We start from the raw sequence: 22,986 nt of genomic DNA on the forward strand, positions 1-22,986 counted from the left end.
AGCTGTCAGTGTGTCAGTGTGCTGACTTGACTATGACTTGCCCCAAAACTGAATGAGATTATAAAGTGGGCATGTCTGTAAAGGGGAGACTCGTGTGTACCTATAAGACCCATTTTCACCCCTTTGAAAATGGCCATGAGAGTTTTTCTTTGCCAAAATTTGGCACAAGTTTGGAGCGTTATTTAACCTTGATGACAAACTAGTATGACATAGTTGGTACTAATGGATTCTTTAGGTTCTAGTTTCATATGATGCCAGTATCTTCGTCAATTTGTTAAAGAAATTAGTGGCGTTAAAACGTATTTGCATTAACACGTTACTATCGCGTTGACTTTTTACAGCCCTACTAAATACACAAGGCTTTCATCTGACAGCAGTGACATTTTTTTAGGGAATTGTCTCTACCCTCCAAACAAAGTGCGATTTGATGAAGCTGTTCTGCTCAGAAGTGAAAAAGACGTGGACGATATACCATGTTTAATGCAAAAATCAAATACATGAAACTTTGTCGGCCACCGTGGACACACTTCATAATATTTTAGTCTCTCAACGGGGATTTTGAAAAGTTGAGAGGGAAAATGAGCAGTTTTACAGTAAAGGCATTGGTTCCTCCTAGGTGGGCTCTACTTAACTTAGATATAGTTATGCAACAACTGATTCCTAAGGGAAGTATATTTCATAGACACCCACACAAGACCTGAATCTGGGATGTAACTGCACACACAACTGGACTGTTAAAGAGGAGTACAGTGTGACGACATTAACTTAAAGGGTCACGTTAAGGGTCTCGTTTGGTGCTATGAAATGCAATACTTCCCATCTGTGTCAAGTGCATTACACATATACTGTATTTTGTAATACAGAGAATTTTACAGTGTATAAATATTGATATTTATCGCTGTACGATGCTTGTTCAGTGTTATTTATGAGAGAGAGAAAATAAAACCGGTCAGACTTTTACACAATTTTTGTTCCGTTTTTTTTACTTGCTTAAAGTCTTTTTTATTACAAATATTTGAAAAACTCACTCTTTATGAAAATGTACAGATTTATAATCACTCTATTTAAAGTTTTAATCCATGTTAATTTGCAGATAACCCAGTAATACATATTAATCAAACCTGATCTTCAAGGAATAATTCAACATTTTGGGATTTGTTTTCTGGCAGAGAGTTGGCTGAGAAGATTGTTACAACTCATGTATGTACATTAAATATAAGGCTTCAGATAACAGCGATATCAGCAATGTTTACATGAGAGTGATATCAAACTTCTCATCTAACTCCGCCATAAAGCATAGAAGAAGCGTATTTCCTAAAATGTCAAACTATTGCTTTAATGTTTTGTATCTTGTCCATTTCTCTTTTTGTTTAATAATTTACAGCTCAGGATCCCTCATGTAATACTGAGTCAATCCCTGTCCTTGTTTGCCTTTAATAAAATTTCTGGCAACCTTTTTATTTAAAGGGTAACCTTGGTGTTTTTCAACCTGGACCCTATTTTCCCATGTTTTTGTGTCTGACTGACTAATAGGGACATCAATTTCTGATACTGGTCCAGTATTGAGGGAGAGCGCTGCAGACTGCAGCTGCACACAGGCTGCCACATGGTGCTAATGGGGCAAGCTGGCGACGTCATTTAAGTCCAGTAAAAGTGCTTGTTTTTGCCATGACAGGCTCTGATTGTTATTATAAGTGTCTGACATTATGGAAAGAGTCTCGTTCTGAAATCTGGCGAGCTGACGTGCTCGCGGAAGACAACGGTTGAATAGTGGAATACATCCGTGGAGGAAACACGAGTGTTTGTGTACAGAAAGCGTAGCTTAGTGTTGTCTAAAAGAGTCATGGCTGAATATTTAGATGATTTCCACAACGTGGATGAGGTACTTCTTTGGGCCAGAGTATACGGATATTCGCATTTCACAACACTTCACTTCTCCTTGAGCAGGACTTGGCTACAGTAACAAACAGATTGGATCAAGCTAAAGGTAAGAAAAAGGGTTTTTATTTCTTTGTAGGATCATTTCCATAATGTTGTCAGACACTTAAATAACAATCTGAGCATGTCAGTGGAAAAAACAAGCGCTGTAAGTGAACCGGTTAACCCTCAATACTGGACCAATTTCAGAAAGTGTTGTCTCCATTAGTCATTTAGCCACAAAAACATGGGAAAATAGGGTCTAGGTTGAAAAATACATTACCCTTTAAGATAGCAGCCTAAGGTAACTGGTATCAGTGGGGAAACTGATCTCAACAGATGTTTTCACAGAAATGTGTTGCTGATTACATTTCAGCTCCATACTATCTTTGTTGAGCTGCCACATATTTCATAAATTCCTTTCCCCTCCACATCATAACCTCACCTCAAATCCCAGCATGAATCCCCTTAATATTACCTGGCTTCATCCTCGACCCCTTGAGAGTGACGGGAGACGAAATGTTCTCGTTCAGAAGGTTTCCCCTTATCTTGCAAACCTCTAAATAACTGTCAGTCCTCAAATATGCAGCAGCAGCAGCACTGTACGGCCAGAAATAATGCTGGCTTCTGGGGCAGTTTGTCACAGCAATTTTGAAGGGAAGTAGTGATGGATGTGGCGGTGGTGATGCAGAGCACCGCTTATGCTTGCCCTTGCCTTGCCTGTGACAAGCTATCTGTACAGGGGGAGGTGGGTGTTTGTGTGGACAGTGTCTGACAGACATGGTCCAGATAGATCCTGCTTGTGAGCAGTGCTGTGCCCATGTAACCACGCACACACTCACAACATACAGTGGGAAAGTTGCCCTCTGCTTGCACCCCAAATACAACAAAAAATACAAAAGCCCAGAGAGAGCCCAGCCACAGCCTATCAATCAAACCGTAGCAGACCACACTCCTGTTGCATTTTATTTCTCCATCTGTTACCAGGAGCTGCAGAACACAGATTTGTCTGCAGCTCTTCACACAACCCGCCGATCTCTTCCGGGCTCGGGTCAGATCTGTGTCCGATCCATCATCATCCAACCCTGCCTCAAAGGACAAACCTCATCCCAGAGCCTCTCCGCCAGCACACGGATACGTCCACACAAAACCAAGAACATTCATTTTGACGGGCCTCAAATGAAAGCCCTAGTTCCTACTGAGGGCTATGCTTTTGGAGGAAAGCTCCAAAAATACATCTGTGAGGCTGTTGGTGCTTGGAAAAAAAACATCTCAGAGTGAAATTGTAAAAGAAAAAAAACGGGGTGAGGGAAATGATCTTGGAATACATCTACGCAGCCTTCCAGAGGGAAACCTATGGCGCGGATGTTCATGGATTTGTGAAGGAGGGAAACGCTGATGGGCCTCTGGCAGAGGGATCCCGCTCAAGGCAGATTGATAGATCACATGACCACTCCCTTGGCCAGACAGCTGTTGCCTCCATCTGTACCATATATATGACCTGCTAATGCTCTCCTCCTTTATGCTGACATGCTCAGTACACAAATAGGGCAAAATAGTCCACATCTGAAGGACCATGAGGAACAATTTTACTCAGATTTCTGACAATGCTCCGCTGCTCATCATCCTGTACTGGCTTGAAGCTAAAATCAGTTTATTTCTATTATACACCCCCGTCTCTGGCCATGCATGCTGACCCTTAAAGGAGCATTGTGTAGGATTTGGTGGCATCTAGTGGTGAGGTTGCAGATTGCAACCAATGGAAACCTCTCCCTGTATGCCAAGCATGTAGGAAAACTATGGTAGCCGACGCAAAAACCAGTGTTTGGTTTGTCCGTTCTGGGCTACTGTAGAAACATGGTGGCCGGCTCCGTGAAGAGAGGACCCGCTCCCAATGTAGATATAAACAGCTCATTCTAAGGTATCGAAAACCCAATGATTCATACTTTCAGGTGATTATACACTAAAGAAAACATATTTATTAATATTATATTCAATTTATGCCAATAGATCCCCCTAAATGTTGCACACACAGTTCCTTTTATCTATTTTCATGAGTTAATTGCACTACTGTATGCTGGACTTTCAACAAAAAAAAGTCTACCACTTTAATTGAATTTAAACCTAGGACTGAAACAATTATTTGATGGAAAAATTATTTGCATTTTTCATGTAAAAAAAGGCCAAAAAAATGTCACTGGTTCCAGCTTCTCAAATGTTAGTATTTGTTGTAGGGCTGCAATTAACGATTGTTCTCATTGTAAATTAATCTGTCGATCATTTTCTCAATTAATTAATTAGTTGTTTGGTTTATAAAATGTCAAAAAATGTCAATCAGTGTTTCCCAAAGCCCAAGATGACGTCCTCAAATGTCTTGTTTTGTCCACAACTCAAAGATATTCAGTTTACTGTCATAGAGGAGTAAAGAAACCAGAAAATATTCATATTTAAGAAGCTGGAATCAGAGAATTTTGACTTTTTTTCTTTCAAAAATGACTCAAACCGATTAATCAATTATCAAAAATAATTGCAGATTAATTTAATAGTTGACAAATAATCGATTTATTGTTGCAGCTCTAATTTGCTGCCTTTCTTTGTCGAATGTGAAGGTAAACTGAATATGATTGGGTTTTAAACTTTTAGTGGGACAAAACAAGATAATTGAAGACATCACTTGGGATTTAGGATTTTTTTTAAAAGTAATGATTATTTAAAAAAATTAATGTTTTTTTTCAGCCCTACTGAAAACTACCTACCAAATCTGGATTTGTCTGCAGGTGCACACAAACCATGGGTCTTTCAGAAGGTTCAGTTCTTAATTATTTTATCAAATCAACACAGCAAGCAGAAAAAAAAAATAGAAAATTGTGTAGATTTGTGGCACGGTGGATTAAATTATCTGAGTTTATATGACAAGAATCAGGCTCAGATTTAAAAAAAGACAAACCTCATTCTTAAGGTTTATATGTTTTAGGCTTTAGGTGAACTCATTAATAGAGCTGGACAGACTTAGCTCATATGTCCTTGCTAATCAGGAACCAGTGAGACGGGGGACAAACGGGGGAGGGATGCCTGTTCTGATGACGCCTGCTCCCAGGGAAGAGTCACATCTGTGTCCTCTCCTAAGGTCAGCGCTTCTTCCCTCTGTGCTGTAAAAACAGTGCTGTCTGCTCACATGGAAACACACTCTCAGATCTGAAGGGTGCATTACAGAGAGAGGTGAGGGACGCGTCTTGACAGTGTGATGGCAGAGACTGCGAGGAGGAGGTTACATCTGGTTTGGGGTAAAACAGAGGTCATAATGCAGAATTGTAGATTCTAGGTGCTAGTTAATCTTTACATACAGTATCATTCTAATGGGCCTTTTCCACAGCACACATTTTACATGACAGCAGGAAAACCACAGGCGCATTAATAATATAAATAAGGGCTGCACTCATTTAGCTTCACTGGTTTTGGACCCATGTTTCAGTGGCTTAAATTAGCTGCAAATGCATTAATAAATTATGTGTTTAAATCTTTGTGTGCAATTGTGATGAATTTGCTGTTGTGTAATGTTTCTGCAGCTATAGCTTAAAATACAATAATGTAGTGGTAAACAATGTATTTTTTTTTTGTGTAAATGACTTTTTTTTAACAATTGCAATTCAACTCTGTAGTGCTCTCTAGTGGTCAGATGCCAATGCTACATATACACAGTGCAACAAACTGATATTTTAACATTTATTGGTGCTTTCTACATTTATTTGAGCAATTTTACAAAAAAAAAAAAAAAAAAAAAGCGGGGAGAGAAACTAAATCAAGAAACACATTAGAAGATAAAACTCATCGAATCACGATATCAAATTTACAGGCAACCAGATGAGGTCAGAACATCTTCTTTCACAGAGAACATATTTCTGTGGTCTGAACCCAGCACTGAGGAAGTCTGCACTGGGACTGTAAAACACAACAAAACAAACTAGACCAGCTGATCTAAAACTTTAACTGGCCGCATTTTAGCTTGTTTTGTGCGTTTCTAAGCAGCGGAGAAGCTACAGTAGATTCCCCAGTGATCACTAGTGAAGCGCCCACAGTCCAGCTTCTCCAGGCCCAGCAGGGCCATGTGGTCAGGGGCCAGGCGTGGGGCGCCTTCCTTGGTGGCCGGGCGCAGGTAGACCCGGTCGAAGCGGCAGCGACTGACGTAAGGAAGAGTCTTGTTGTTGTTGGCTTTGGTGTCCCATGTGTAGCGGCAGTGCTCCTGCTTTCCCAGTCGCTCCCACACATCGCTGACACTTGGGGGAAGACCCACCTTGGCAACCTGAGATGGAGCCCAAGGTACTAATTATTAAAAGAGGTACACTGTGTGATTACATGTATGGGGAAAATTGATAACCAAAAATGTAAGTGTTAACACCATGCAGACTTTACTTGGGGAGTGGATTACCTTTTGAGCCATCACACATGATTTACAGACAAGTGACTGACCTCAGAGTCCCTCAGGTTTGTGTCCCCTCCAAACAGGACGGTGACATCGTCAGGCGCCTCTCTCATCCTCTGCATCACCACTCGCAGCTGTTTCATGCGTTCCGGTGCGCTAGCTTTACAGCTCTCGAGGTGGGACGTTATAAGACAAAACTTCTGGCCTTTGAACGTCACCTGATCTCAAAGAGAAAAAAATCAAACTTTATATCAACTGAGATGAGCTGAACATGGCGTTGAGCATTTGGAATGAACTCTTCGTGTGCACAAACCTGAGCTACAAGCAGATTCCTCATCATTTGAGTCGTTGGGTACGTTACTATCTGGCTCTCCAAAAATTTGACCCGCGTCTTCTTCAGCAACATCCCAGTGAAGTAACCGTCTTCACCACCTGGTCAAGTTAAGAAGAGAGTTTATACTGCTGAGATCAGCCACAGTGCATTACTTTTTTGTATTAAGTGCAACAAGCCGTGCACCAACAGACAGTTGTCAGGTAATAAAAACAATGCAGAGTGCACTGTAACAGGAGTCTAGACACATTTTCAGTGACACATTTACCTACCATACCTACACTTTTTTTTTAAGTTTTAACATTTAAAGTGAAAATACCTACATCATAGGTCTTTTACTTTTTACTTTACTTTTTGTCATAGTAGGAAAAGCACAGGTGTTACTAATAACATAAACAATGGCTCTGTTCTATTGAAGTATCCCAGTGAGCCAGCATGCACAATACCAGAGCCTTAAAACTGAAGCAGCTAGATGGAATTCAGTCATTATTAACTGTGTTATTTACACCTGTGCTTTTTCTACTGTGACATGTCAAAAGGTATTTAGTGAGCATACTGTACCTTCAATGAATAGGTAGCTGACAGCCCGTTTCTTCAAGTACTGGACGTAAGGTGGAATGAGCTCCTGCAGGAACACCACGTCAGGAGTGTATCTACATGAAGACAAGATTCACTTTTCAAATATTATCTGCATCTTACACTTTGATATCAACAGAGTTTAAGAAGTTTGGGTTACCCACCACAAAAAAATATCAAGTGATGCCAACAAAGAGTAACAGTGTCTATACACAATCTTACAAGGCTAAGAAGGAGCACAGGCCTCTGGCGCGCTCTCCAAGGTCGTCTGTATCAAGTCCATCCACGTTCCAGGAGATCAGTGACAGTTTATTGTCGTCTTCTTCTGAGGGCTTGGAGGCTGGACTGTCTCCAGTCAAATCTATACTGGAAATTTTTAAGAGACTGTTAATTAATTTGTAAATGTAGTCTGGCTGTAACAGGGAGAGTGGTGGCTAAATCTCACCACACACAGTAACTTGGACAAAAGGAGGGAAGACAGTAAACTTACCAGTCTGCTGGAGGTTTTTCCTCAACTTTCTGCCTCTTTGTTTTATGGGTGGTGTCACTATCTGGGAAATCTTCTTCAAATACTCTCTCCAAATCAGCCTCAAAGTATGAGTTCAATGCTTTCTGAAAGACAAGTGATGGGTAATGTCCAACAGGGTCAACTGCCTGAAGGTTTCCATGCGTAACAGATTTTTTTTTTGCTCAAAGTCTTTTTTTATTGGTATTCAATAAATACCCCCCCATAACAATATTACTGCACCATTAAATAAGCATAGTTCATTTCATAAACAATTACATTTATACATATAAATTAATTAAATCCGATAGCGACATAAATGAAACACATACAAAACAAACAAAAAAAGAAAAAAATAATTAAATTAAAAATAATAATAATACATTAATTAAAAAAAAATTTAAAAGGGAGGGAAAAAGGAAAGGACCAAAAAAAATTTAATATAAGTAAATTAAAAATAATAATAAATAAATTTAAATTTAAATTTAAAAAAAAATAAAATAAAAAAACCCCAAAACACTTAAGTATAAATTGTGAATTATATGTAATATGGGGTTAGCAGTTTAAAACTTCAATGTCAGTTGTATCCATTTTTCTATATAGATTAAAAAGGGTCTCCATATAGCATAAAATCTCTGAGCACACCCTTCTCACACCATTTTCTCCAATACCAAATGATGCATAACAGATTTTTAAACATTATGTTGGCACTTTTTTAGCCTTATGGGCTGATTTATGCAGTACAATAAGATGCAGCAGTGTTAAACTGGACCACAACGTTTCCACCAGCTGTTTCATTCTGCATCTAGCTGCAACAGTAACCTAGTAATGTAATATCCCATCTCAGAGGCCTCAGATAATAACTGTACCTCCATCTCCCAGTCGTTCTCAGCCAGGTAGCCCTGAGCTGCAGCGATATCAGTTCCTGTTACAGCTGCAAACTCATCGCAGAGGCGACTTCTGTTTGCTTCCACATTAGAAACCGACGGCTTGTCCGAGTCGGATGCAGAAGCCATCTTTTCCAGCCACTAGTTTTACTTACAGAGTCACACAGGTAGAATAGAGTTAAACGCAAACATCAGTCCATGTTTATCTGGGTACCAGGGTGTACATGTGAAAGGCTTCCGGGTGAATCTGACAATTAGCAACAAATCTCAGCGCAGCAAACTGTTCTTTGTTTGATTAAAGGTACAAACATATATATGTACAGTTACCAATAAATATCACCACATATTGTTATTATTGCAGCACTGTTTACTTTCTTAATCGAATTTACAACAATACATCTTGGTCGAAACACAATGTAGTTAGCTAGATTAGCTTAATGTTCCACCCGGACGATTCATAGAAGGCGACCGTTTCCGGTGTGAAGTAAACACAAGTTTGACATTGGCTTCATTTGACTCGTTAAATATGGTTTCTCTGTCTTTAAACTCGTTAAAACAAATAATGAGAGCAATGGTAGATAATCAGGGCTTCGACAGAGTCCTGAGAAAGGTAAAGACACACATTATGGGACATTTATTGACCGGTTTTAAGATGTATTTATGTGACTTCCATGTGTTTCTCCTCAGGTGGACGTTTTGTCTGCGAGCCCAGGTAAGGTGGTGTGTGAGCTGCGGGTAGACGAGGAGCACACCAACCGGGGAGGGACGCTCCACGGCGGGCTGACAGCCACCCTGGTCGATGTCATCTCCACCATGGCTATCATGTACACTGAGAGGGGAGCACCAGGAGTCAGTGTGGACATGAACATAACGTGAGTCCATGAACAGTGTGAACACCTGAACACCTTCACCTGTAGATTAACCTGGGAAATATAACTGGACATTTGAGCTCTCAAAAGGACAAATGTAACCACAGATAACACTGGTTGTAGGGTTCATAACTTCATATATTATGCCTAACATTCACATATTGCACTAAACGTGGATCTGAGACTTACAGTAACCACTTTGAAGACTAATTATTATTTTTAATATATTTTTATGAGAGCTACAGGTTATTTTACATGGTCATGGAGCATATATACTGTATATTTGTATTCTGGGGTATCGTTCCTGTACAGAGGGTAGTTTAGTTTATTTATTGACTTTGTTTTAATATTTAATTATTGTTTTAATTAGTATTTATTGTTTTGAGTTGAATGTGCTACTTATTTTGTACTGTAATTACCTTGTGCCTTTTCTACCTTTTCTTTTCTTAAAGCTGACTTGGTGTAAACTGCTCAGAATTCCAATGTACTTATAGGTGCAAAGGGCAAATAAAACTCTTGAATCTTAATTGCACAAATTTGGGGGATTTATTTCCTCCAAATTATTCTTGTAATTTTATGTTCAGGTTTAAAAACGACTTAATCTTATATGATTAAGGCTGAATCATATTGTACAGCTTTCTCATACATTTTAGGCATGGCTGTAGTTAGGATTTTAGAAATACTGATGTCACCAAAAAGAAAATCCCAAATGTTTACATTTTTGATTTAAATCTTTCAGTCAACAATTATATTTTCTCAAACTACTTCAGTCAGTTTAGAAAATACCATGATATTTAAGATTTTAGTGGTACAATGTAAACCCCGTGTTCCTAAAAAAATACAGAGGGCATGATCTGTGTCTTCAGCGGTACCCACATCCCTGATTTCAGTCCCTGACCGTCGGTGTGTTAACCAAGTCAGGTTGAAGATTAACTTCATAAACTACAAATGACGGAGAACAAATGTCAATGTCTTACAGATACATGAATGCTGCCAAGATTGGAGAGGACGTTCTCATCACTGCTCAGGTTCTGAAGCAAGGACGGACGCTGGCGTTTGCCACCGTCGACCTCACCAGCAAGGCCACAGGAAAGCTCATAGCACAAGGGAGACACACTAAACACCTTGGCAGCAGCTAAATTGTCTCTCCGCAGGTGCCTGTCTGTCTATCACATATCTAACTGTACTGTCAAAACAGGGGACTAACTAGTTTGCAAAACCACTGACTGTGTACAAAAGTGCAACAAATCCTTCTCACAGCTACTTACTTGATGAGTGTTGTTACCACTGTACATATTTGTCGTCAAACAGATACAGAGAAACTACTAGCTGTATGGTCAGAATCAGTCCTGACCTAACTACTGTATCAATTGTACTGTTTCATGCACATGCAATAAAACAAATAGACAAGAGTTATGCTTTCAGAATTTGCATTGTATTGGGATATGCTCAGCAGTATTGATTTGAGAATCAACAGAAAAAAACCCAGAAGTTACACGCCTTAAACTCTTTCAACTGAACACACTGAATCAACAAGGAGCAAAATTATATGTACTATGTACTTCATATTCTTTGACAAGCAAGCCTGCAAAACCCAATTTTAATTTGATGAGCATGGCAGCAAAGTATCCTCATTTTAGTAGGTCAAATTAAACACAAATCAGTTAGCTTTCAGCAACTTTTGTTAGGCAAGTTAAACATTAAGTATGTCACCATTTCAGCTTCTCACCAACCCACATCCCAAATAAAACAAAACATAAAACATCAGATTTCAGTAGCTTAAATGAATGGTGCATGAACGGCTTGAACTGTGACAATGACCTTCAACATCTAACCAACATGTCTCAACTTTGTGTACAATGCCTTTCAAGTCACTCAAAGATTTTAGCAAAGGCCTGCCTAGCATGTTTCAGAGGAAAGCAAATGACATCAAAACATTTTTTAAAAGTCCAGCAAAAAAACTAAGGCGGTTTTTAAGAAGCAATACCTACACCATATGATTTGACAAATATTGTTCATCTTGTTTTCTTTGCTTATACAGGTGTTTTAACACCTATTCACACCTGTCCTTGGTCAAAAGATTGTGTCAAGTTGTTCTAGAAACCCCATTGACATTACAAACAAGCTTTAACAATCCTTTCTTATGACAACAAGGATATAAAACACGTCCATCTGAGAACCACCGTGAAGACCTGTGTATTGTTTGTTCCTGTTTTGATGCAACATAAAGAGTTCCTTCAATGACCGGTGTTGTTGACAGTGCGGCTCCAAGAGAACAACCAACCACTCAAAATCAATGTTCGTGCAGGTTCAAATGAACAAAAATGGATGAGTGAGTAGGAGGGAATGAAGAGGGAGTAAAAGAAAAAAAGGGGGGAACCAATCCAAAAATGGCAGAGAGAAGAGGAACATTGGGAGTGTGAGGGGAAAAAACAAGGATGGGAACTGAATCAGCTTCAGGTCAGGGAGGGGAGAACGAGTAGGTAACAAAAGGAGAGATCCAAGCACAAGTTCAAATCTTTTAAAAGGAAACGGGTGGAGATGAGTACATCAATTTGCTTCTGAAGGCTTAGGCAGGAGGGAGGGGAAGGGCTTTTCCCTATGTGGCTGGGTGATGCAGGAAGCCTTAGTCAGGCATGTATGGGCGGAGGTGATCCTCGATGTCTCCCACACCCCAGCAGGTCAGCTGGTCCTGGGGCAAGTACAGGCAGAGGCTGCACAACTTGAACACTGTGGCCTTGGTTTTAGGAGTCTGCAGGAGAGGTGGACAGAGAACATTATGGTGAAGTGTGTTAGGACGCCGTCTGAGGTGTCAGTTTGTCAGATCAGTAACGGTATTATTTCAGTGGACTGACTTACCTGTAAGTGCTGTTTATCCATGAAGAGAAATACAGACTGAGTTGGGTTGTTCATGACCATTCCAGCCTTGTCTTTACGACCCAAAGCATGCAAGAACTGCTTCTCGTAGTCTCCATGATGAAATTCAAACTTGGCCTGTAAATCAGAGGAGACGTGTGAGCAAAGAAGTACATTTTGTTACTATCGACTACGGCAAAGTGATACACGGGTCAGATTAATTAATTAATTATAACATGTATATTTCTTGGTACTACACAATGTAAACTATCTACATTTTGAAAATCAAGTTATAACAATGTGCACAAAAAGGTTATTTTCATAAAAAAATAACTTGTATAATTCTATTATTATATCTACTATTGCTTGACTATTTTATGCATGTAGGCCTAAAAAAATCTAGTTTTAGACTTGCTACACTTTGCAGGGGGATCGTCTCCAAGCTTGAAAAAGTCTAAGTCGTAATTTACTTTCTTTGGGTTGTGTTGGTTGGTCGAAATAGGACATTTGAAGATGTTACCTTGGAATCTACTAATCGGTATATTAATTGATTAGCTTCAAACATTTACAGCCTGAGTAATCTGATGAGATTCTGACCTGAACAGGCCTAAAGGGTTCATCATCAGCCCCCTTCCATCTGGAGAACAGCAGACAGACAATCTTCTCAATATCGTTGCGTGGCCAAAGGATGAAGTCCATCTCCTGTGTGCAGCCTATCACATCCTGTGTGAAGAGAGAACAATGTAAAACACATCTGGACTTTGTCTTCTTCGAGCTACCCCCATCCTAAAGATGGTGCACTAACTTACCCTTCGCATTGACTGGTATCGGGGCGCGTGCAGTTGCACAACATCTTTTTGCAGGAGTTCTATCGAACTCTCGAGAGAGTAGCTGGAATCTCGCACACCTCGTAGGATGTTTTCTTCATAGTTGTTGGTCATCACGGGCACCACTTCAGCTACCTCAAAAAGTGCAGACTTCTTCTTCTGTAATGACAAAACACAAATACAAACACATATTTTAAGTCATCGGTTTGCTGTGATCATATAGAAGGACTGAATGCGACATTTAGCGCTGGAGAAAATGTCACGGTACGAGAGAGGAGTGATATATTGTGTCAAGAATTACTGTATTCTTCCATTTTTACTGACAAACCTTTTCTTTGAAAACGAAGGCTATATAAATCTTGAAGTCAAACTGATCAGCCAAAGATTCCCTTTTCTTCCGAAGTTGAGCTCGTAGTCGATTTCTTGTTTGATTTCTTCGTGAAGTTGGGTCCCCCATGGTTAGATTTTTGATGGTAGTGTCTTCTTCCTCTTGTGCAGAATATTTTTTGACTACACTCTCTACTACTTTTTTGTATTTATACGTTGGATAAAGGATGGAGCTAGCTACCCTTTGCAGAAACAACGCATCAAACAACTCTATAGGCTAGATCTGTAAAAACACCCCACTAACTACCAACTGAGAAGGTCAACAAATCAGAAACAAAACTAAGTCATTTTAATTATTTTTTTGTAAAAGGGCAGTGTTGAGGAGGGGAATGGTCAACAAGCTAAGACTACATCTCCTTATTACTTGAAATCCATCATTTAAGACATGACAAATGAGCTTTTTGTTTTTCAACCTGCCATTGACAATGGGATTTACAACAGATATTTAAATGAAAGAGCAACTCAAATTTGACTCATCTGAGAGTGTTACTGAAATAAACAGAAACCCATACTGACAATATATTTTTTTTGCTAGTGAAATTGAGGACTACAGAGGACTAGCAAGCAGACAAATATTCTATTATTTGGGTCATTTCAAAGTCCCTCATCCATTGCTATGTGTTGGTTTCTCTGTTAGAGACAGCGTTATGTGCGTGTTACAGGCGGGTTGGGGATACAGACGAACATGGCAGGTAGTAAATACAGATGCCAGGAGATATTGGCAACCAGGTAACAACATCGAAGACTACTGCGAAAGTACCACCTTGACATTTCCTTGACTTTTAGTTTGACTGCCTCTCACGGCCTGCTGTGCTGCTGCTGCCACCGATAGTCATGATGTGGGCGTATTTTTAGCACACTAGCTAAGGTGAGCTAGTAATCTAGGCATTCACTTTTCCAACACTAACTAGTAGTGAACCGACGATATAGCTACATCTTATCTTCTGACTGATTGGCTTAATTGAGGCCTATGTGTGTGTGTGGTGAGCTATAGCTAGCGTACAGTCATCTTTCTACCTGTTTACATCTTCTCTCGCGGTTCAATGAGACTGCCAGGGTGCTGTGAGAGTCGCGAGACCTGCAGCAGAGAAACTAACTGGTTCTGCTTTTGCTCAGCATGTTTAAGCTGTAATCTCAGTCGTGTCTTGTCAACAACTTCAAGAATCAATAACGTGAATAAACGTCAGCTAAACAAACACAATCTCCCCCTTTGTCAACGCCTGAGCTTGTTTTCTTTCCTCTTCTTGTCTTCTTCAGTCGTCACAGCCTCCGACTCGCGCCGCTGCATGCCATGTCAAGATAAATCGACAATCCAGCTGAAGTCCTCCGTTCTCTCAGTCGACATGTGGAGTGTTCTGTCTGCCGGCGGGCCCATAGTTAACGGCGGCTGTCGTCTCAACGTTCGTCCCGTTTGGTTTCTTTGTGTGTTGTGTTGTTTTTGCTGATAATGGTACAACCCCACACACACACACACACACACAACGCTAGCTCCGGTCGACAGCCGAACCCAAAATGGCGGAGACACAGTCAACTACAAAGATGCGTGACGTGTGTTGACATGTGACCGCACGAGGAGGGGAGGAAAGAAACAACACAACATGACGAAGAGCTGCGGCGTGATTGGACGCTTTTTATCTAGGGGTGGGAATTACGGATCTTTTTAGTGAGCTAGATCATTTGGCGAAGTTCACCAAAGAAGAGCCGGTTCCCAAACGGCTCTTTGTTTTTACCACTTCTGCCTTTTATAATTCAGCCACATTTAGCGCTGTTTTGACCTATGATTAGTATGTGTGCATATATATCAATTAAATTATTCAATATAATTATACTAAACCTTATAATTTCCAGAATATCATAATTTTACATGCTGCTTCGTTTCCGACTGTCACTCATCGTGTCTGCTATTCACGCACCGCACCTCAGCGCACCGCAACGCACTGCAACGCATCGCAAAGCAAAGCGGAACTGCAGTTATTTCATGATGGTTACTGCTGTCAGTTGTGCCAACAACACAACATTAATCTTAAAAACATTGTTTAAAAATGTGAAAATGTGAAAATGTTAAAAAAAATAATAAATATCTTGAACTGGAATTTAAAAACGCGGTTTGCTGCTCTCTGGCACAAAAAAGAGGAACTGCAGTTATTTCATGATGGTTACGGTTGTCAGTTGTGCCAACAACACAACATTAAACTTAAAAATAAAACATTGTTAAAATGTGAAAATGTTAAAATAAAAAATAAATATGAAAACTAAATAAAAAATTAAAAAAAATAAAAAAATAGAAACGGAAAATAGAAAAAATAAATAAATTAAAAAAAATAATAAATAACTTCAACTGGAATTCAAAAACCTGTTTTGCTGCTCTCTGGCACAAAAGACAGGAACTGCAGTTATTTCATTATGGTTACGGCTGTCAGTTGTGCCAACAACACAACATTAAACTTAAAAATAAAACATTATTAAAAATGTGAAAATGTTGAAATTAAAAATAAAAATAAATATGAAAAAATCAATAAAAAAAAAAATGAAATAAAAAATAACTTCAACTGGAATTTGAAAACGCGTTTTGCTGCTCTCTGGCACAAAAGACAGGAACTGCAGTTGTTTCATGATGGTTACGGCTGTCAGTTGTGCCAACAACACAACATTAAACTTAAATTTTTTTTTTTTTTTTAAATTAAATAAAATAATAATAAAATAAATAAACAAATGGAAAATAGAAAATATTTTTTTTAAATAAAAATGGAAAAACTTCAACTGGAATTTAAAAATGCGTTTTGCTGCTCTCTGGCACAAATCCCATCGTTCATTTAAAAGAGCCGGCTCTTTGAACCAGCTCGTTCGTGACCGACACATCACTACTTTTATCACGTGACCGGAGGAGGCGTATTTAAGCTCCTGGCGCGAGATTCTCCGAGAGAAAAGAATAGGCAGTTTAAAGCAACGTGTGGTTCTCACCAACGGTAAGTCGTTTTTAACATTTATCTACTTTAATATTGTCTTAATTTATATCTCTCTACATCTGCTGCTCATTAGGGAACTGCTAACTTCAGCTACATTTGTGCTAGCTTAGCTTTTGTCTCTTAAATTAACGTTTTTAGCGCTAGGTGAGTCAGTTGGCCTTTCTAACGTTTCCTACGGTGATGACGTCACCTTAACGATAAGCTAATGAGCTAGCATCACAAGAAACACATTAATCAATACATGTGTTGTTTAAAATCTAACCTTACTAAGCTAGCTTATATACCTTCTATTTATTGATTAACGTGTTTCTTGTAATGAGGTAGCATTACAGGAAACACATTAATCAATAAATGTGTTTATAATCTAACCTTACTAAGCTATATAACTTCTGATTGTTTAACTAACGGCCTCTTATTTTGGCAGTTTTTCCATGTGTTTAACTTCCGGTATACTTTTATTTTGTTTTTTTTATTGAAGATGATTAATTTACAAACATTAAGGCACTGTAATGTAAACTCAATACTTCTAACATACAAGGCACAATTGGATCGTAAAGATAACTTAAATAATATAACAAAAATAAAAGAGGGTAGAAAATAATTAAATAAATAAAAAATAATAATCCATAGTAGCTCTAGGGGTCATCATCATATATGTTCAGTTCTTCAAAAGCTCTGAGAGACTTTGCATGTTGTCCTTTCATTAGTCTTAAAGCACTGACCTTATTGTCCACAAGGTCCCTTTTGAAAAATAGGGGCTTCATTTTCCTCCATTTGGATGCATGGATGAAACATTTGCCAGCAATATCAGATTGTCTAATATGTCACTCTTAATATCCTTCATGTTAATACCAAACACAATTTTTTTTCTCTTGTGAGAGGAGCAAGTAGTTGGATTTTGGGTGACATCCAGTCCTGCAAATCTTCCCAGAATGATGCAGAATATATACAGTGGTGGCAGTTTCTGTTAAAACAAGACACAAGCCAAGGTTACAACTTGTCTTTCAAGTAAATTTAATAAGAAAAGGCATCTGCAGATGGATTCACGAGCACAGCCATTTGAGTGTGCTGTGGCAAGTGAGCCCCAAACACACAAAAATAGTCAGGCCTTTATACATACTAATACAAAACACATAAGTGCAGAGTCATGCAAAAATGGTAAAGTGAATCCTTAAGTCAGAACAGACAACAGTACATCACAAGACTAGCAAGTACTTCAGCCCTCTGTTGTTTACAGTCACAGAAGATAAAACTGTTGGGTCTCTGTTTTAATGCTTATAGTGACGAGGTCTGCTAGATGTGAAGCCCTGAGATTCTCTAAAGGTACATGGTTAACTTTGGCCTACTCAGATATGAACATTTCCATTACAGAACACAGAACAAAAATGGATAATGCCAATGGCTCAGAGCACTGACAGAAAAAATAAATCAATTCATAAAAATTGTATACAGGGTACATAGATTTATGGTTTTGATAGCCTTTTCTATTTTCTTAGAATATAAGATTGAAGCCATGTATTGTTTGAGTTCATTTTCAAAGAAGAAAAAAGATGGTTTATGATGGGAAAATTCACCTTTGTGAATGAGGTTTTGCAAATAATATGATCAGATAAATAATATATTGATTTGCTTTGGTAGAAGGGTAAGAAAAGAAATGTTTTTTTCCTTAACTACTTATGTTCTTTGTATTTGCTTGTCTCCATTTTTGTTGGCCCTTAGTATCTATCTATCTATCTATCTATCTATCTATCTATCTATCTATCTATCTATCTATCCCACAGAAGTCTGTATCGCTGGCATGCACATGCTTTCTAAAAAAAATTATTTGCAGCAGAAAAAGAAGCCAAACAATACATTTTCATAGGAGAAGGAAAATTCTGAATCAATAAAGTGTTAAATGTGTTTTCAAAAAAAATACAAGCGTGATGACAAGACCAAAAATAGGTAACATAAATCTTCCGGAACTAGTTGACAAAATGAGCAGTCCACAACAATGTCCCTCTGTACACTTTAATGTGTGATGTTATGTTATTTCCCCATCAGGTCTCTTGAAAAGAAAGAAAATGAGTTTCGCTGGAACGCTAAAACACGGCCACCAGAGGTCTAATGAGAATATACAGGTGAGTAATTCAATTTGTCCTCTGTTTGACATACGTCCATGAAATGTATTGTAAAGTTTAGGGCTAAGGTTCACAGGGTAATATCACAACATATTGTGCCATTGTTGGTATGGATGATATCGTCACACACCCCACTTTACCAGCTGTTAAATTTAGGTTAAATTATGTCAGATTTCATTATATGGAGGCCATAGACCGGAAGTATATACCTCCTAGAGGTCAAATGTATCACAAAAGAGGAATCAATTTGTTGCCTTTTTTTCTCAGTAAATAGTGGCCATGATATACTTAAAATTAGTGATGCGCCGACTCAAATAGCTGGATTGGATATCGGTGACAATGGGGCAGATCTGTTCAATTCAGTTCTATGTTTATATAATATATACAGTACATTATTGACTGGAATTTTTGTTTAAGTTTTCACCAATGTGTTGCTGCATTAAATATATTTACACGAATTATAATTCCTGTTAATTTTGAACATTTTTTAAGTTATTGGTGTATGATTTATTTGAATAATAATTCAGTAAATGTTTACCTATTTGTTACTTTCTTAACTTTGTAAAACAAAATGTAACGTTTAAGTCGAGCCTGATGTTGCCTTACACATAAACAAATGATTCTAGTCACTTCCACACACAGTGAGGCATACAGCGTATTAATTAAACACTGGTATCTGATCGGTACTCGGTAGCGGCAGATACCCAAAGCCCTGGTATCAGTATCAGGACTAAAAAAGTCGAATCGGTGCAGCCCTACTTAAAATACAGATTTCTATAGATGGTAGAAATGAAAATGTGTGCGTAGAATGGAGTTTTTTTTAAATTTTATGCAAGCACAGCATAAAAATACTTGGCTTATGTAGCTCCTGTGTGATTTTGATTTATATGTGGGTGTAGTTTCAGACATTGTCTCCCCCTCAGCTCAAAATCAGCAAGATCTTTTCTTTTTTTTTTTAAATTGGCATGAAACACACTAACAGTGCTGTGCAGCTGTGGCCAAACATTAACAGAGTGAACACATTGGCTGCTCTGTAATGAGCCTTGAGGAGAAACTTTCCCACGGCTGTTGAAAGCATTTGCACCCTACCCCTGTTCCTACACCTGTGGGCCTGTTGCACATGGCAGCAGTGTTGTTGGTGTTGTAAGCCACCTCACTTATGCCCTCTCCCATGGTGACAGTGTAACTAAAGTAAAGCATGCAAAGCGATGCTAAGCCCTAGTGAATAGGGGCTTTGAAAATGAGAACACAGGTCATGTTAGTTTCCCGTGTGACTCAATGTTGTTCTCTAAACTCATCCGGGAAGGGTTTAGGATCTTGCCTTTCGTTAACCATTCTCATATCTGCGATATGTGATCGGCTCAGCTGTAAGGTAACACTTGTTTTTGTCTTCCACTTGTAGACTTTTGTCACACCATCTCAAAAGGCGATGGGACCCCCCAGGCAAACTCGACAGGTCCTCCGACCCTCAGCTGGTAACAAAGATTTGGGAAGGTCGGCTCAGGTATGCAGTGGCTCGATGACCTTCTTTGTGTGTTTAACATTTAAAAAAGCTTCTAAATGAGATGTGTTTTTTCCTTAAGGCGGGAAAGGTCATTCCCAAACGAAAACAGTGGAGCGCAGAACAAACTAGAGGTCCAAAGAGGGTGAAAGCAGAAGTCAAATCGACACAAACGGAAGAAACTCAGTGTTTGACAGATGGCATGTCCAATGAAGCATATGAACTTATGGTCGTAGGTAGGGATTCATAATCGATGCACCGAATACTACAAAATGATGGACTGTATCCCAAAAATTATTCCCACTTTGTCTTAAGCTTAATTTCTTTCACTGTTTTAGAAACACCCCCTTCCACCTACTGGAAAGAGATAGCTGAGGAGCGTCGGAAGGCCTTGTACAATGTTTTACAGGAGAACGAGAAGGTGAGTTAATCGCTAAGAAGACGGCTAATGTTTAGCGGTTAATTGAGTTGTTCCCACGCTCCCACTGAGTCAACCTTAGCTGGCTCCAGTCCAGCTGGCACTGGATTTTGAAGAAACCGTGCACCTGAATGCACTCATTGAAAACAGTTTATTTAACTTTGAGTGCAGAGGTTATTACAGGATTTGCAATTCTGTATAATTTCTTTGAATTTGAGATGGATGATTTGGAAACATAAAAGTTAAACCTATTCCCAACAACAGCTATGTTTTTCTGACTCATTTATCCAGTGATTCTAATGCTATATTGTCTGTAAAATGCATTATTTTGAATCTGTTGATTTATTTAAGCTTGGGTTTGCTCATGATTCTGCTTTTGTTTGCCTTTTTTCAAGCTTAATGTGTTTCTTTTTTACCAGTTGCACAAAGACATCGAGGCCAAAGATGAACAGATCACGCAGCTGAAGTGTGAAAATGAAGAGCTGCATGACCTGGCACAACATGTACAGTACATGGCTGATATGATTGAGGTAGGCACGCTGGTGTTACAAGTCTGTGGTGTGACTTTGTGCCCACAGATTACCTGGTTTAAATTCAAGCCTTGCTGCATGATTGCTTTCTTAAACTAAACATTTCTTAGTTCTTTACCCTTAATATCTTTATATTAATGTCACATGTACAGATGCGACCATCACAATAACCACTATAATGAAGTAAGCTAGACCACACTGACAAATCTACTTGTATGTAAAATTTTATGTACTGTCATGTTTTTTTAGAGGCTGACTGGGAAGAGCCCTGACAATCTGGAGGAACTGAGGGACATTGCTCTTGATGTGGTGGATGATGATGATGAGGAGGACGACAGTAAAGTGGCAGGTCAGAGTGAGGAAGAAGACGCTGATTACAGTCGGAGTGATTCAGAGGAAGAAGAGGCCTCAGACCATAACCAAGCTGGACCTTCAAGAGATCAGGATTAACAGATGCGACTCGTGTACGTCATGGGACTTTGACCGGTTTATACAGGTCAGCAGATTTTTGCTGAAGTGTGCTTTTGCAGCAACAAGTGACACTCCATTTGACTGAATGTCTTTTTCAAAGTAATTTATGTACTTCAAACTGCAATTTTAAAACGGCTGCAATTTTATGTTTTGTAGCCTTGAACAGACATAGGCCGGTTTTTCATTTTTGCTCTGTTCAAGTAAAGAGGTGTTCAAAACTAGGCCAGTATAGGCCTTTCTCATGGCAGACATTTTGACAAGTCTCACTAGGAAAAGCACAGGGGTGGTTAATAAAATGAATGATGGCTGAATTCCATTTAGTTGCTTTGGTTTCAGGGCCCTGGTATTTTGCTTACTGGGGCTCTTGAATAGATCAGAACCGTTAATGTCACGGCACAGAGCACTGCAGAAATTATTTGTTGCATGTAGGGAATTGACACCAAACCCTGCATCTCTACCATCAATAGGAAAATGACCACCATGTGCTTTTCCTACTATAACGAATAAAAATGTGTGGCTGTGCTTTTCCCACTATGACAAATCTAACTGTTATGAAAAAAGGCCTATTGATTTTGCTACTTCACTGCCAAATGTGGCCTAAAGCATGGCCCTGAAGTTTTTGTTTACACTGTAAAATTGTGCAATGTTATGACAGTTTTGTATATAATGTAAAATAAACTTTTAAGAAGAGAGAAATCTTGTTTGTCTTGCATTTTGACGTGGTTATGGGTCTTCAACTATGAAATGTTGAGTGGCTGTGCCCACCAGGCCCATGCAGATGCTTAAAAATGGCCATGAAATTACACATGAACTACTAACATCGACTACCTAATCCACATTGACCAACTAAAATATTTGCACATTGGTGCATCAGTACTTGCAACCTAATGTTAAATTTTTTTCTGTCGACAATATACTTTGATACTAATACTGCAGTTGTGTACTTTTACTTGAGTAACATTTTGATTGCAGGACTGTCATTTGTATATTTTGATAATGGCAGTTCTACTTAAAGGATGTGAGTACGTCCACCTCTGAATCACAAATGGAACTGAATACATCATTAAATGGGAGCGTAAAAATTAGGGCTGTTAATCAATAAAAATATTTAATTTTGATTCATCGCATTGTCTATAGTTAATCGCACATGTTTTATGTTCAAAATGTACCTTAAAGGGAGATTTGTCAAGTATCTAATACTCCATCAACATGGGAATGGACAATATGCTGGCTTTATGCAAATGTCTGTATATATTTTATTATTGGAAATCAACACAAAACAATGACAAATATTGTCCAAAAACCCTCACAGGTACTGCATTTAGCTTAAAAAATATGCTCAAATCATAACATGCTTTAACCTATCACTTGGTTTAAAAGGCAAAGCTTTATTTTTTTCACATGC

At 38.8% G+C, this 22,986-nt stretch overlaps 4 protein-coding genes across 5 annotated transcripts in view; 2 read left to right on the forward strand and 2 right to left on the reverse strand.

The window, feature by feature from the left end:
• Positions 1-5,626: 5,626 nt before the first annotated feature.
• Positions 5,627-8,939, reverse strand: tdp2b (tyrosyl-DNA phosphodiesterase 2b). Its single transcript, XM_074612579.1, has 7 exons — positions 8,619-8,939; positions 7,735-7,856; positions 7,467-7,610; positions 7,230-7,321; positions 6,651-6,769; positions 6,385-6,555; positions 5,627-6,217 (listed from the first exon to the last, which is right to left on the reverse strand). Exons 1-7 carry the CDS (start codon positions 8,763-8,765, stop codon positions 5,936-5,938), a joined length of 1,077 nt encoding a protein of 358 aa, XP_074468680.1. The 5' UTR covers positions 8,766-8,939; the 3' UTR covers positions 5,627-5,935.
• Positions 8,940-9,024: 85 nt separating this feature from the next.
• Positions 9,025-22,986, forward strand: part of acot13 (acyl-CoA thioesterase 13) — a 195,218-nt gene continuing 181,256 nt past the window's right edge. The window contains exons 1-3 of one of the 2 annotated variants that reach the window (XR_012590541.1): positions 9,025-9,246; positions 9,324-9,508; positions 10,485-10,736. Coding sequence is in view for 1 of the 2 variants with exons in the window: in XM_074612588.1 (XP_074468689.1) it covers positions 9,163-9,246; positions 9,324-9,508; positions 10,485-10,644 (429 nt within the window). In the remaining variant the exon portion in view is untranslated. Of the gene's footprint in view, positions 9,247-9,323; positions 9,509-10,484; positions 10,918-22,986 lie in introns of those variants that run through there. The other variant, XM_074612588.1, reaches the window with a different exon arrangement.
• On the reverse strand, positions 10,919-15,175 carry c17h6orf62 (chromosome 17 C6orf62 homolog). Its single transcript, XM_074612583.1, has 5 exons — positions 13,517-15,175; positions 13,171-13,347; positions 12,959-13,084; positions 12,365-12,499; positions 10,919-12,257 (listed from the first exon to the last, which is right to left on the reverse strand). Exons 1-5 carry the CDS (start codon positions 13,643-13,645, stop codon positions 12,132-12,134), a joined length of 693 nt encoding a protein of 230 aa, XP_074468684.1. The 5' UTR covers positions 13,646-15,175; the 3' UTR covers positions 10,919-12,131.
• On the forward strand, positions 16,412-22,277 carry gmnn (geminin DNA replication inhibitor). Its single transcript, XM_074613597.1, has 7 exons — positions 16,412-16,541; positions 18,585-18,661; positions 20,064-20,165; positions 20,245-20,398; positions 20,501-20,583; positions 21,000-21,110; positions 21,360-22,277. The coding sequence occupies exons 2-7, from the start codon at positions 18,605-18,607 to the stop codon at positions 21,558-21,560; spliced, it is 708 nt and encodes a 235-aa protein (XP_074469698.1). The 5' UTR covers positions 16,412-16,541; positions 18,585-18,604; the 3' UTR covers positions 21,561-22,277.

Source organism: Sebastes fasciatus, chromosome 17, assembly GCF_043250625.1.
Source record: "Sebastes fasciatus isolate fSebFas1 chromosome 17, fSebFas1.pri, whole genome shotgun sequence".
Taxonomy (NCBI): Eukaryota; Metazoa; Chordata; class Actinopteri; order Perciformes; family Sebastidae; genus Sebastes; species Sebastes fasciatus.

Bases quoted from the DNA above. Each gene is read 5' to 3' on its own strand.
- c17h6orf62 (XM_074612583.1), bottom strand. From the start codon at position 13,645: ATGGGGGACCCAACTTCACGAAGAAATCAAACAAGAAATCGACTACGA. The intron at 13,348-13,516 runs GTTTGTCAGTAA...TTGTCATTACAG, and splicing joins CCTTCGTTTTCAAAGAAAAG to AAGAAGAAGTCTGCACTTTT. The intron at 12,258-12,364 runs GTAAGTCAGTCC...CCTCTCCTGCAG, and splicing joins TGGATAAACAGCACTTACAG to ACTCCTAAAACCAAGGCCAC.
- tdp2b (XM_074612579.1), bottom strand. From the start codon at position 8,765: ATGGCTTCTGCATCCGACTCGGACAAGCCGTCGGTTTCTAATGTGGAA. The intron at 7,322-7,466 runs GTAAGATTGTGT...GTCTTCATGTAG, and splicing joins CTGTGCTCCTTCTTAGCCTT to ATACACTCCTGACGTGGTGT. The intron at 6,556-6,650 runs GTTTGTGCACAC...CTTTGAGATCAG, and splicing joins GGAATCTGCTTGTAGCTCAG to GTGACGTTCAAAGGCCAGAA.
- gmnn (XM_074613597.1), top strand. From the start codon at position 18,605: ATGAGTTTCGCTGGAACGCTAAAACACGGCCACCAGAGGTCTAATGAG. The intron at 20,166-20,244 runs GTATGCAGTGGC...TTTTTCCTTAAG, and splicing joins ATTTGGGAAGGTCGGCTCAG to GCGGGAAAGGTCATTCCCAA. The intron at 20,584-20,999 runs GTGAGTTAATCG...CTTTTTTACCAG, and splicing joins TTTTACAGGAGAACGAGAAG to TTGCACAAAGACATCGAGGC.